This window comes from Clytia hemisphaerica, unplaced genomic scaffold, assembly GCF_902728285.1.
Source record: "Clytia hemisphaerica strain Z4C2 unplaced genomic scaffold, Clytia hemisphaerica genome assembly, whole genome shotgun sequence".
In the NCBI taxonomy this organism is placed as follows: Eukaryota; Metazoa; Cnidaria; class Hydrozoa; order Leptothecata; family Clytiidae; genus Clytia; species Clytia hemisphaerica.
This window is the reverse complement of record NW_027104090.1, coordinates 272,519-286,673: the sequence shown is the minus strand read 5'-3', so window position 1 is coordinate 286,673 and position 14,155 is coordinate 272,519. Positions and strand designations below refer to the sequence as shown.

Sequence of the window (14,155 nt, the reverse complement as noted above, 5' to 3'; positions counted from 1 at the left end):
TTTAGCGCGTCATGAGCGAAAACTTTTTGACGTTTTTGCAAGATCATTGGTTCGCGAAACTTTTTTATGACGTAATTAAGAAAAAAACTGTGGCCCATGTCGCGCGAAAGTGGAGACCGACCTTTACAAAAACGTCAAAAAGTTTTCGCTCATGTCGCGCGAAAGTGGAGACCGACTTTTACAAAAACGTCAAAAAGTTTTTGCTCATGTCGCGCGAAAGTGGAGACTGACCTTGAAATATCGTGATTCAAATCACTAATTTCATTACGTTCGTGACAGTATTCTTTATACGAAAGCACTCGAAAGGACCGGTTTTTAAAACAAAACTGATGTCAGACGCCCGGTTTATTCTGGTATTTCCGTATTAAAAGATGACGTCACAAATATCATGATAACTCAAGGTCGATAAAAGGTAACCTTTCAAATTTTAGGTTTGTTTTTTATATATTTTTGTCGATTTTGAGATTTTATTGTTACAAATGTGTAACCTGTTTATATTTTTTTATTCTTAGTGTATAAAATGGTATGAAAATACACTGAAAACAAAACAACAACAACAACAACAACAACAACAACCACGACAAATATAAAGAAGAAGTCTTCAAAATGTCTATCTTAGATCATAATTCACAATATGAAATTGTTGAAGTCGAACCAGATGAAAATGCGTTCGGTAAAATGTTCTGGTTTTCTGGTTCCATGAAACGACAGAAAAAGAAACAAATCTTGGCCGCCGAGCGTGCTGAAAAGGAGCGACAACGAAAAGCATTGGAAGCAGGTGAAGATGAAATGATACAGCCTGAACCTGTTACTTTTGTTGAATCAGCTCCAGCCATTGATGCTCCTACTTGGGAACCGGATGAGGAGGAAGATTTCAGATCACCAAGTCCTATACTGAATGGTAGTGTCCAGCCATTGAATGGTAGCGTCCAGCCATTGAATGGTAGTATCGGGACCCCACCCCAACAAAACGGTGGTACCTACTTTAAATTAAATGGATCATTTGAGGTAGATAATTCTGATTTATCTGATGACAGTGAGCCACCGTCACAACCTCAACTCACATCTGAGGAGGCCCTTGAAGAGGCTCCGGGAGGCACTTGGTTTGGCGTCTCTGTCCGACAGCGCCGCGCCGAATCCATGGCCAATCTCTTGAAGCTTATGGACTCTTATCAACCATCTGTAGACGAAGATGATATCATCCCTGAAACTCAAGAAGATAACTTCAACGAAAACCCAGACCATAATGGCACTTTCGACGACTCGAGTTTTGGTGCCGGGACCCCGGTTAACCAAACATACGGTAACGAGAATAATAAAAGTAATGGTTACTATGGGGACGAAGAAAATAGTTTTGATACTAGTAATGATTTTATTGATTATTCAATTCCTGAGAAAACGTATGGTAAGAAAAATGAAGATGACTTTTGTAAGAAAAACGATGCTTATTATAAGGAAAATGATGATGACTTTTATAAGAAAAACGATGCTTATTATAAGGAAAATGATGATGACTTTTATAAGAAAAATGATGTTGATAATTACAGTCAGCCTCCTCCCGCCGCCACTGAAGATGAAAATAGTGACGCTTTGAAACTTTTAGAAGATTTTGATAAACAATTTTTCGAAATTGAAAAAATTGCAATGGAATCTTTCGAAGAATTAGAGTATTCTTTATCGAATAAGAAACCGGTGAGTACTAAACCTAAGAAAAACGAACGCTTCTGTTTAAGTTCGATTGATAATGATTATAAGCCGGAACCAATTAAAAAGCAGTATTCTGATGGACCGGTACAAAAGGACAACAAAATTTTTACACCGGATCAAAGACCTGGAGCTAGAGATTCTATGAGTCATAAACCAAAGGTTTCAGAGGAGCCACCCATCGTACAATCAAAGGTAGAATTAGAAGAAGAAGCACCACCCGAACGCCCTTCAAAACCTAAGAATTACGGTTACACTCCAACGGCGCCTTCGAGTCGCAACTTCGTCCCAAAATGGGAGCCACCTAAACAAGAACCCGTTCAATACGGATACGCTCCGCCTCAACAAACTGAGAGTCGTTATTTAGAAGACGTTCCAAAACAACTAACCAAAGACACAGATCGTTATAAAAATCGTATAGGCTACAATAGCCTACCCAATCGTGGGTCTAAAGGCCCGAAGAAGTCTTTAGACGAACACACGATAACAGTACGTACATCAGACAGTGATAAACAAGAATACAAACTTGGAGAAACGATACATCTGAAAGTCAGTGTTCGAGACAAGAAAGGACAAAAAACACTTCCAGACCAACTTTCAGACGAGGTCTTTGATTCTAATACTCCTGAAGTTAATCCACCAAAAGACACAAGATATTCAAATAGAACTACTGCACATATACCTAACAAAACTGTTGAAAACAAGGACAGGAAACAAGATTATCAGAAAGACTCTACAAGATCTTCGAATAAAAGTATAGATAAACAACAAACCACGCGATCGTCTCGTCGTAAGCGCGACGAAGACGAACCAAGAACAATGGCCGAGCGGATGGCAAAATTTCAACAAAACGATCAAAAATCATTGGACAATACTCATAAAAGTCCTATATTGAAATCTAAATCGTTTGATAACTCATATAAGGCACCTACAGCTAAAACACCTAAAACGAAACCTACCAAATCTTCGAACACTTCAAAAACTAAGAAATCAATGAGTAAACCAAAACTTGTTGAAGAAGATGTAGTTGTGGAGCAACACGTTGCCGACGATTTCGCGCCAAATACTAACGATTTAGGTATGGACTTCATAAACACGTATTTAACATCCAGTAGCACTGACGAGTTAGAAAAAATTGAAATTGATACCCAAAAGCCTTCAAGTAGGGTTTCCAACGAGCTCAAAACATCTACAAGAGATACTACACCATCAAAATCAAACGATATGGTTGATCATCGTCGTAGTGCATCTATGCCCGAATCAATGACTCAGAAGCCTTCAATGACAATTACCCAGCAGCCACCGCGAATGCTTCTTAAGCGACAAATGCACATGTCGGGATCAACATCCAGTCTCCCGACTACCGACGGAAATTTGTCGGAAAGTGATCGAAATTTCGAATCCCGATCCGAGTATGACTCTTCAGAAGATGAGGCTAACTCGAAGTTAACTCGGAATAGGAGTTTTAGACGCAGTATTATCATCGAGGACGGCGAAGTTGCATTACGACGAAAGAAATCCATTGGTGGAACGTCCGTTTCCGTTGCCTTCATCGCCATCAACAAGAAAGATGGAGAAAAAGAAGGTGAGTGTGCTGTTTCACTTGTATTTTGATACCTTATCGAAGAAAACTTCGTCGGGGAAAAATGACGAAATTTTGGACAAGTGACGAAGTTTTCCCCGATAAGGTACATTCTGATACATTTTTCAGTCCTTGTGTTAATATGAAATTCAAAGTCTTTGAAGCCTTAACTCGGACCGCATTTGATTGCGGAATTGTTGTTGATGAGTGTTTTACCACGGAGTTAAAGGGGCTGTTTACTCTATGAGTCCTACAACTTGGACCAGTATACACAATTAAGACGTTTTGGGAAGGGTTTTGATTAAACTCATTATGAATATTTTTAACTCTCTATCACACGAGTCCGGTCTTCAATAAATAAAGTGATAAGTGACCATGTAAAAAACGTTAGTACCCCACTAAAAACTACCAATTACTGCCATATTACGACCCGTGACCCCGTTGTTTTTGTTTTTGCCCTAAGAGGGTTGGTCAAATTATTTTGTCTAACTTGAATCGTAGATGTACTATGAATAAAGTATTTTCAAAGTATTTCATTCCGTATTTTCATAGGAAAAGTGACCACGCATCAACGCTTGAAAGGCATCCTCAACTTTCTTGACAACATGGTCTTAGACGATGAATCACTAGGCCTTTACTATGATAGCGTTCGTCAACTCCACACTATATTCTGGGATCTCAAAGACAAGAAAAACTCAGCGGCGCAACCGACTGCTGAGAGTGGTGGTGAAAGTAACGTCGAAACGCTTTCAAGTGCACTTAACTTTTTGGTAGTTCATGAATGGCCGAAAGTGATGTTGGGTTGTTTCAAGAAATTGAAAGCAGCTTATCCGCACGTTTTTGTTGAAGAAACTTCACCAGAGGTAAGGCTTTACTTTTTTTTTTTTGGTTCCGGGAAAATCATCCTTCAGCCTTTAACGACGTGGTCGGCTTTTGAGTGGTCTGTTGATGAATTTAGAAGGAAATAACATTAAAAGTCTTTGCTTTATGAGAATGTCACTGCAATTGGGTAAATTCGGGTAAACTCGAACCAAATTTGCCCAGTGATCTGATTTGAAGTGGTACGTAACTGAATGCAGCATTTCCATATTTTACGAGCCGAAAATCCTCTAATATTTGGTTTCAGGTATAACCACTTTTTTGTTACGAAAGCGTTCAGGGCAACCTGGACTTAAATTGAGAATTAAAAAAAAAAAAGTTTCTACCTGTATACCTAAAATTTAAAAGATTTAAAACTGTAGAAAACTGTAATACTGTGAAACGTAGTATACTACTTTTGACCATTCAGATTGCTAATATATTTTTGAGTCGCCAATATGTTATACAGTGGAATCTCCGTAACTCAAACACGCACGGGGAATACAAATTATTTCGACTGATTGAAATTTTGTGTTATAGAGTAAGGTTTATAAGGTATTGTCAACTGAAGGGACGAGCAAACTTGCTCTAGTTAAAAAGACACTCGAGTTGGAGAGGTTCGAGTTAAGAGAGGCATAAGATTATAAAATGTTCGAGTTAAAGACTCTATACGTTTTTTTTTTATAAGAACAAACTATATAAGAACATAAGGCTTCGATGCCCAAAAATTTAAGAACATTCTAAGAACATTCTAAGGCTTTGGAGACTTAAAAACATGCAATTTCTTAAGAAATTACATCAAGATGCTCAAAAAATGCTGAAAATAAGAACATTTTAAGTACATTTTTAGGCTTCAAATCCAAAAAACTAAGAACATCCGAAGGCTTCGAAAATTTCTGACGTTCTTATAAAAAAAACGTGTACTTTATTATCTCTTCTCCCTTTTTTCAGGCGGTAGTCTATTACAGTGGTCATTTACCTTCACTTCTACGTATGAACAGAACTACATCTGAATTTGCTGTCTCTGTCATTTTCGATGGGCTCCTTCGCGCCGCCATCAATTTTACCGACGTCCATGAGCCAAGTAGACAAGCATGCTGTGAGGACAATTTAGTGGAATACCTTATGACAGAAATTATGTCGGAAATGCACAATATCAAATGGGGAAAGGTAATGTTTTTACTGGAATCTCCCTCGGTGTCCCTGTAAGCTTTCTTATAAGAAAATTATATTTAATCTAAGAAAAGATTGGTCCATAAAGTCAACGTGACCAACATCCAATACCCAAGAGGGTCGAAATTTTTTTTTTGCATTTGCTTCAAGCTGATTATAATGGCTTAGTATTGAGAATGTTGAGAAGATTTTTAGAAAAAAAAATGACAACTCATGTATTAGGTGATGATGATCTTTCTGGGTGTTGGTCACGTTTACTTTATGGACCAATCAAATCGTTCGATAGCTCAAAATATTTTTTTATGAATTAAGCCTGTCCCATATTTGTCCGATTTACCGAAAAAATCGCTCTAAGTTTTTTTGGGCTAAATTTTAGATTCTAAGCCTTAAAAGTAACAAATAATTCCAAGAAAATGAACCGTAAGGGCCGATTTTTCACCCACATTTATACAAATTTGGTTTAATTTTCACTTTTAGACCCTAATTCTTATCCGCCCTCTCACTCTTAGTCAATACCCCCATATAGTAACCTGCAATCTCTGGTAATTAACAACTCTGCTTTATATTTTCTTTTTCCATAGGCTACAGCTCGTGAAATGTTTTTGAAATCGATTAGTGATCTCATCTACAATTGTGCTCAATCATATAGTAATTCATCCTATCTTTTGGAACGCAACTGTGTTGATATTTTCACTCAAATGAGAGATGAAACATTTCATGTAGTAGATGCACGAAAAGTTAACATGACGCTCTTACTGACGCTGTCATATTTGATTGATGATAATAATTATGATGTCATCATCCCAGATGAAGGTATTTTATGTTTAATTTTCATGCAAAATTCGTTCCCAGTATAAACCTGAGAGTTGGACTGAAATTTTTCTTGGTTAATGAAATGACATTGTAAAGTCTGAACCTGTGTCTTGAAGGCACTAGAGCTGATGTAGAAGTATCCTCACACGGTCAGTTTTTTCTAATGAAAAAACCTTTTTCAGGACCTTTTAATTATACACATTATTTTATAAGCTAAGGCTCAAATTTGCCAATTTTTTCACTATTTCGTAAAGTAAAAGCTTTTTAAGTAATCTAACCAGGGGCGTATCTAGGATTTTTAGGATACCGTGCAAAAAAGATTCAGTTATATATAGTGATTCAGCTATATATAGTGTCTAAGGAGGGCCCACCATGGTTGGGCCCGACGGGCCAGAAAATTTTTGAATTTCGACCCTCTAGATTGGCTAAAACAGCCACCTTTTTATGCCCAATGTACCACGAACCAGAGATAAAGAATTAAAATTAATTTCATTTAAACATAAAATCAAGCTGGTAAAACTAAGATAGTTTTTTGGGTTATAGTGTTTTAAGAACCAAAAAAGAGTGGCATCTAAAATATGGAAAAAATGAAGGAAAGAGAAAGGAGGTGTAAAACATTGGCAATTCATTATATCAATGACAAAAATCATAACTATCATGAATTTTTATAAGAACTTTTTGAACTTTACACAAAAATATGAAAAATGATAGCAAAATAATACAATAGAACACCAAAGATTATAAATTATACAAAAACCTTTATCTGATCGTGATAAAAGCAATAACAATAATAATAATATTTACTGAACTGTCTAAAATTTTTTGATATAATTTTGATTCTTATTATGTCAAATTTATTTATCTTATTGCTGCCAAAAGGTGACTTAAATAATTTCAAGCAGATTAATAATAATAGCCTTTTGCCATTTCAAATGAAAATTTAGAGAAAAAGAGCAAAACTATTTCATTCAGACTGCTCAAGAAAAGAGTATTTCATTAGAAAATTGATTAATGTGTTGTTTACAGGGAAAATTTTGAATCCAAAAACTTCCAAGAAACTAAATGTTAGGTACACATCATCAATTTGATTGAATTATTCTTCCATTCTGTTGTTTCCTTTAAGTTTAAATATGGTTTCACTCATCTTATTAGCAGACTTTCAGTGTTTACAAAGATTTCGTACCAACCATGTGAAGGTGCAAAATAATCCATTCAGTATGGGGCTACTCAGGGATGGGCAACTAGCAAGCTACATCTTAACGTTTAAGACAACTGGACATTCAATGAAATTAATCTGGCTGACTGTGGTAACTGCCAACCGCAATGCTTCATGCGCCAATCTACTAAACTTCTTGGATGGGTTTTTTGGTTCTGAGAATAATACTTACAATTCAGGAAAAGTTCTGCACACGTGCAAGACATCGAAGTGTATCCATCAAAGAATTGTTGCCCACAAGATGGAGAGAAATGGAACTGTACAGGCAATTTCCATTTGGAAGAGAACTAAAACAAAATAGAGAAATCATTTTTAAGATTGTCGTGCAGTTTTTATGAGCAGTACTTGACTGGCAGGTGCTGGCCCGTAAACTAAACATAGTCAAATACAATCTGTTTGTGTACCTCAAAATAGTGTGCGAAAAACCCACACAGCTCTTTCTCTCCCCAGAAAAATATTTTAACCGGCCAAAACATATTAAAAACATAAGGGTGTCAAGGTCAGAATCACAAAATTTTCAATGTTATTTTTTCTCTTATTTCAAAATAAAACCACAATAGGTTGGTTGTCCCTTTGCCTCTTAAATTGCCACAAATTCATCTCCTGTCGTCAACCTTTTCTTAGCCAGAGCAGAGTGATTGGCCAAACAAACAGTAACTACGTACCCCGATTGATCAAATATCTTATAAATATTTCATGATTGGCCACTCACTCAATCATCACTCACTCACCACACACAACAAGTGGTTTTGTTGATTACCAAAAATTATGACAGGTCATAGCCCAGAGGCAGATAAGTAGAGAAAAGAGGGGGAAGGGAAGCAGTTTTTCCTGCACTTATCAGATTATCAGATTATAATTGATAACATGCAGGCAGTAAATAAAAGAAAAAAATACCACATACCTTACAGATTTGACTTTCCTTGTTGCAATGGATTTCAGAAGATAACCATAAGAAGAAAAACAAACATTGATATGACCTTGATGGCAGCCCTCAGATGACGAATTTGGAGAAGATCGAAAATGTGCAGGCTTCAAAACCCTTCAGAATTTGCGACAAATTAGATAAAATCAGGACTGTCTATTCTGTTTTTTCTTCTCCAAGCATCCAAAGCCATTTGACGAGTCTTGACTTTTAACGTTTTGACACTAACAGCCATCAAATCCCGGGCAAACCCTGCATTTTGACCTCATCCAGGTCTTTCTGCAAAATTTTGCAGGATGCAAGCCTGCAAAACGTTTTGTACACAAAATCTAAAATACAGACTCGAATTCACGCTTCCTGTAACGCGACTTGATAAACAGTTTTCTCATCTTTACCGCGGACTTTAAGTCAGTAAAATAAATCTAATGACACTAACGAATGATTCGGAAAAACAACTCCGGGTAGGCTAAAAACAAGCTGCGACAAAAAAGACTCCGGAGCATACCCTGCGAGTGCATGTTTTGCAGGGGTGTCGCACCGCCCCTGCTAACCATAGCCCAGTAAGTATAAAAATGGTATACATTACGGGTGGTCAAAGAGAATCTTTCTGAAAATGAGCTAGAATGCTAAGCAACCCCAGGGCTGACCCGAAAATAGGAGTTGTTGATCTAAAACAAAAATATGTTTAGTGTTTTACATAAATTCTCTCTAAATTTATGCATTTGTGTTTTTCAACGACGGAGATGGTTAATTTCTGATTTCTCTAGATCTAGATCCTGATTGATTCAATGCGACGGTAAATCAACACTTTTACCAAGATTTTGTGGGTCAAAACTGTGGATTATTTCAAATCACTCTGATGTCTTCAAAAGTTTAGCACATAAACTTTCTATTATTCTCATTTCAGGTTCGGTCATTCGTGTTCTTCAATTCTTGGACAAATCATTGGAGCATTCTGAACACACTCACCATGATTTTTATGCTGCTGAACTAGCTGGTTGTTTGTCTCGATTAGCTGGTCATAACAGTAATAAAGTGCTGGTAAGTGCTGTGGGTTATCGAGCTCCATACTGGCTATTGATCTTTTTCTGCTTTAATTACTTAAATTTGTGCCTCATTCCATCATCTAGGCTCTAGTGTTGTCCAGCATTTCTTGAAATTTACAATTATATTTTTTGTTGAACAATGAACGAGACCTTAGGTCACTCAAATTTGATGTAAGAGGAATTTTGTTTGAGATTGCAGCTTCCTAAAGTAGTTAAAAGTGGGTGATGTTAATTTCTTATCAATTTTTTAGATTACTCGGAATTCGGGTCAAGAAATCCTTCACAAACTTTTGAAATATGCGTATGATGACGAGGAGAGGATTGCTGCTTGCAATGCATTGTGGAACCTGTCATTCTGTCGGGAAGCCAAAGATATTTTACGTGGAATGTCCAAATTGATCAATATGCTAAGAGAGCTCTCGGTATAATTTGAATCCTTCTTTCTCATTTTGTCTGGGAACCAATTTTCAACGTTTCAGATTTCATTCAAATAATTGTTGCTGAAACTGCACGCACTGTTAAATTGTGTTCCTAAATTAAACATGGACATCCTATTGTCAAAGCTCCTGTAGATCTTTACATACCTAGTCTAATTGGTAGATCTCTACAAAACCACAGGAGGTATAAAGAGCACGAACCCGTTAGTGGGTACCGGCAGCCTATTACCTACCGGAAAAAGTCTTCCTAAATATCGTCTTCGGCGACGGTGCATTTCCTAAAAATGTCATCCATTTTTGAAAATTACACTTAACTTTAATCCCCACTCACTGGAAAAGACACAAAGTTTTAAGCCACCCAATAAGATAGGGCTGTAAGTAAAGTATATTTTTTTATATTTTTTAATATTTCATATTTATATTTTCCAGGCGTCATCGAACATGCGTTTACACACGGCAGCTGCTGGTGTCATCTGGGAATGTGAAGATAAATATGATATTAAAGGTAAAAGAAGGGGATATGTGCACCGCCGATTGAATACCCTCTTTATGTCTTAAATCCTCGTCGGAAAAGCTAAGGTCTGTTAGATACAACATCTCACTCAAACTTGGAAAGATACCATAATTTTTAGAATCCCCATTGAATTTCGAGTAGCAAATAATTTGAAATCTCCACAAAAAGAGATTTTCAATCCTTATTGGTATTTAAGTTTTGAATCTTATTACCCACTGGTCAGAGAATTGAAATTTCTGTACTCCAATTTTTGTATTAGCCCTCCCGCCCCAAACAGTGAAAAAAGTCAAGTTCCAGTTAAGAGTTATGTTAATTTTCGATTTTGTTTCTCCTCATCTAACCTTAAGAATAATCTTCATTTCGTGTTTCAGGTACACGAGAAATTCGTCCAGCATCCCCAGGTCACGTGATGATTTCATACGAAAGTGACGCGCAACCGCTCGTCATCAAAATTCGCGACGAGCTTAACAGGAGTGGATTACAGGTAAGCAGTATAGGCTCAGAAGAGTCATAAAAATAGAGCTTATCTGTCCCTGGCTGAAGCAAGATAATCCTTTATAAGAACATTGACGTGTCGGCAATTTGATCAATGGAAACCATTCTAATCGCCTCCTTGTTTTCCGCCATGTAGGTTGTTTGTTCTGATTGATTATATTGCCGGTACTGAACTGTGGTTTGCTCAGTAAAAATGGCTCATTAATATGCTTCAACAGCCGTCGCTCAAGAAAGACAGAGCTCTATCTAGTGTTTTAGATTTGTTATATTAGAAGAGTGTTACGATCTCTTTATAGGGCAAGTCGACTCGCTAAAACTCAGATCCTCGAAATATAGTCCATATATTGTTCAAATCTTTCTTATTATTACTTTGTTTTCAAGGTTTGGATGAACACTGAGGGCGAAGGGCGTTCACTTGAAGATGTAATGTCCAAGGGTGTTGAAAGGGCGTCAATTGTGATTGTGGCTGTTACAAGACAATATAAATTGAAACCTGATACTTTTGCAGGCATGATAGACTTTCTTGCTTCTGAAATCTTTGAAATTAAAAATGTCGAGAGGAAAATACTATTCGTCTCTCATAAATACCTTAACTTAAAGGTCTGCTTGATCCTAATTAATCTCAATAAAATCCATTATTGTATTGTTTTGTTCCGGTTGTAAGGCTCATCTATAAAAGTTATTCCTGTGGATCGAGAATATGGTATATTTACCATAAGTGATTTACCCTCGGTCTTGGACATTACCTTTGTTAATCCCTTGGATAAGCATTAGCCAAACCAGTTCCCTGGATTGTGCAAGTTTAATCCTTAAGAACCTCACGACAGGAGAATTCATAACAGTGTTCTTGATACGCGTGAGACAAGACGACGTCGTCTATTTCAACGGAAGCCGCCAAAAATAGCTGGATTTCGACCACCGTGTTTCTATTTTTAGTAACAAAGAGGGGTCAAATCCCGGCTTTTTTCGGGTGTTTCCTTTGGAAGAATGACTTTCTCATATCAAGTATATCTCATTTCAATATGCTGAGCTTGGGTTAAACGAACGTCCTCTAAACGAGAACATTTTTTTTCATTTTATAGAAATCGACTATGCTCACACCCTACGAAAAACCATAATTCCAATCATCATTGATGTCGACTTTGTTCCTGATGGATGGCTTAAAGAACTCGTCTCAAATGAACAAACATTTGATTTCTCACGTCGTTCAATGTTTGCTGGTAGCTTGGACGCACTTGTAGAGCATGTTAGTTCCATCTGCACTCCAGGCTCACTAAATGGTGTTACACTGAATATTGAAAGTAAGTCTCTTTGATCCCTGTTTGCTTTTATGATGATATGAGCCCTCCCCACTGGGGAATGGTTCCTACTCCTTACGAAGTAGGAATTCCTCCTTTTTCAAGTTGGAACGCATAGCGCTGTCCAGACACCGCTGGTTCTGTGCACGCGAGACAGAGATACCATGATGCGTAGTGGTGAGACTCGAACTACGCGGGAGAGCATATAGCTCGTCGTAGGCGCAAAACGGGATGAGTGACATCACACACCAGGATGTCTGGCATTGTTTGTTTTCAATATATTTATAAAACACCTGTAGAGCAACTTAAGCATTTTAAGGGAAAGTCTTGAATATGCTGCATCCTTGACTTGACCTTTCCTATTTTCACTATAAATAGCGGTCAAATAATTAACCATTGCGCACCGAAGCAATCCTCGAATGTGATCGTTTTGATCTGGTAATTGGAGTACTTAATTCCTATGTGCTTTTCCCTTAACAATTGACAATTTGAGGCTATATGGGACGAGACAAAATTCCTTAAAAATGTTTTATTTTTACATAAATGTTTCCGTTTCAAATTATACACATATTTCATATAAGGACAATGTCTTGCTATTGTTATATTATGCTGATATAAGCAAAACATATTTTTCTTTCCCTCTTTCTGACTAATCTTGCTCCACATCCTTGTCAACCCAATATGAAAAAGCTTGTGAACGAGTAAACAAAACCTTTAAATAAAGATTTCTCTTATAGACGGTGAAGCAAAACGAAACGAAGATGTTTTGACATGGTCAAATGCTGACGTCATCTCTTGGCTAAAAGAGAACCAACTGATAAGGTATTAGTTCTCTTCTTCTTAAGTGATAAGATAAGCCATACACGTGTTTTTGATAAGAGCATAAGGCTTTAATGGCCGAAATGTGAAGAACAAGTTAAGAACATTTTATGGCTTTTCGGCCACTAAAACACCCGTTTTTTAAAGAAAATGGACAAAAATACTCACAAAATGGTAATATCCCAAGCCTTCAAAAAGTTTTGAATGTTCTTATAAAAAAATGTTATTTTTTGAAAAAGATTGTGAGTAAGTTAAGCGACGCCAAAAAGGAAAACTGAATGATTCCAGACTTTATAGCTAGATCAACCATCACTTCAAGTGCCTTTTAAATAGAATTCCAAAATGAATTTTCCTTCTGTCCACTTTTTCTCGCAGTTTGAACCACAAGTAATTTTTGGTTTTGAGATGCCAGCCGGAGTATAGTACGCAGTGTTGATGAGTACCAGCTCTAAGTGAATATAGTTGGACAGAAATTCTTTGACGCCTTCGAACTTTGGCACCACAGGCGGATTAGACTACTGGTATCGAATGACATCAACAGCTTATATTTTTAGCAAAACAATATCGAATTCAACAATTCGAAGTAATTTGACCCTAGTCAGAACGCAATCAGTGTTTAACAGTAATATTGAGATGTGAGTCCAACGATAGTTTTCGGAATTGGTCCCCCGAAGCAGGACTATGAATCACATTGTTAAACAGACATTGCGCTTTTTACAGACACGAGTCTCCGAGCTATGATGGAGAGTATACCTCGCGTGAGGCTGAACTCCATAAATGTCAGAATGAATGTAAAATAACGCCTGTCCAAATAGGAGTATTTACATTGATCTGATTTACATCCATTTTTTTCTACTTCTTCTTTCTCCAGATCGGTCAGTAATGCAGGAAGATTGAACAAATTAACTGGTCTTCATCTCTTCATGTTTTTCGATCTCAAACGGGAGGTAAAACTTCTTCTTATTTTTTTAACGGAAGGACAAACTTTATGCTGATATCTAAAACATGTCCTTGCCCTAAACTGCCTAAACAAACTAGGACCCCAATGACATGGTGGGAATTCTGTTTAACTGGAAAGTTTTGCAGAAAAATTCGTCTCCAGTGGGAAAAAAAAACCCTTCGATCTCAACCTCACTGGGAGATTTTATTTCATCCTAATTTGAAATTCAATTGAAAAAATTGAATTCCAAAACCATTCCTACTGGAGTTTTGACCTGGGAAAAATAGAGTTTGTATCCCAATTAGGATTTTGATTGAAATTTTCCTCCCTACTTT

The 14,155-nt window shown here is 37.0% G+C and overlaps 1 protein-coding gene across 1 annotated transcript; it reads left to right on the top strand.

Annotated features, from left to right (window-relative positions):
• The first annotated feature begins 534 nt into the window (after positions 1 to 534).
• LOC136812704 (uncharacterized) lies at positions 535 to 13,715 on the top strand. The gene is made up of 12 exons (XM_067069229.1): positions 535 to 3,289; positions 3,839 to 4,149; positions 5,096 to 5,314; positions 5,899 to 6,130; positions 9,179 to 9,312; positions 9,569 to 9,739; positions 10,184 to 10,259; positions 10,640 to 10,752; positions 11,145 to 11,271; positions 11,846 to 12,064; positions 12,799 to 12,883; positions 13,601 to 13,715. The coding sequence occupies exons 1-12, from the start codon at positions 607 to 609 to the stop codon at positions 13,713 to 13,715; spliced, it is 4,485 nt and encodes a 1,494-aa protein (XP_066925330.1). The 5' UTR covers positions 535 to 606.
• Positions 13,716 to 14,155: the final 440 nt, after the last annotated feature.

Bases quoted from the DNA above. Each gene is read 5' to 3' on its own strand.
- LOC136812704 (XM_067069229.1), top strand. From the start codon at position 607: ATGTCTATCTTAGATCATAATTCACAATATGAAATTGTTGAAGTCGAA. The intron at 3,290-3,838 runs GTGAGTGTGCTG...GTATTTTCATAG, and splicing joins GAAAGATGGAGAAAAAGAAG to GAAAAGTGACCACGCATCAA. The intron at 5,315-5,898 runs GTAATGTTTTTA...CTTTTTCCATAG, and splicing joins ACAATATCAAATGGGGAAAG to GCTACAGCTCGTGAAATGTT.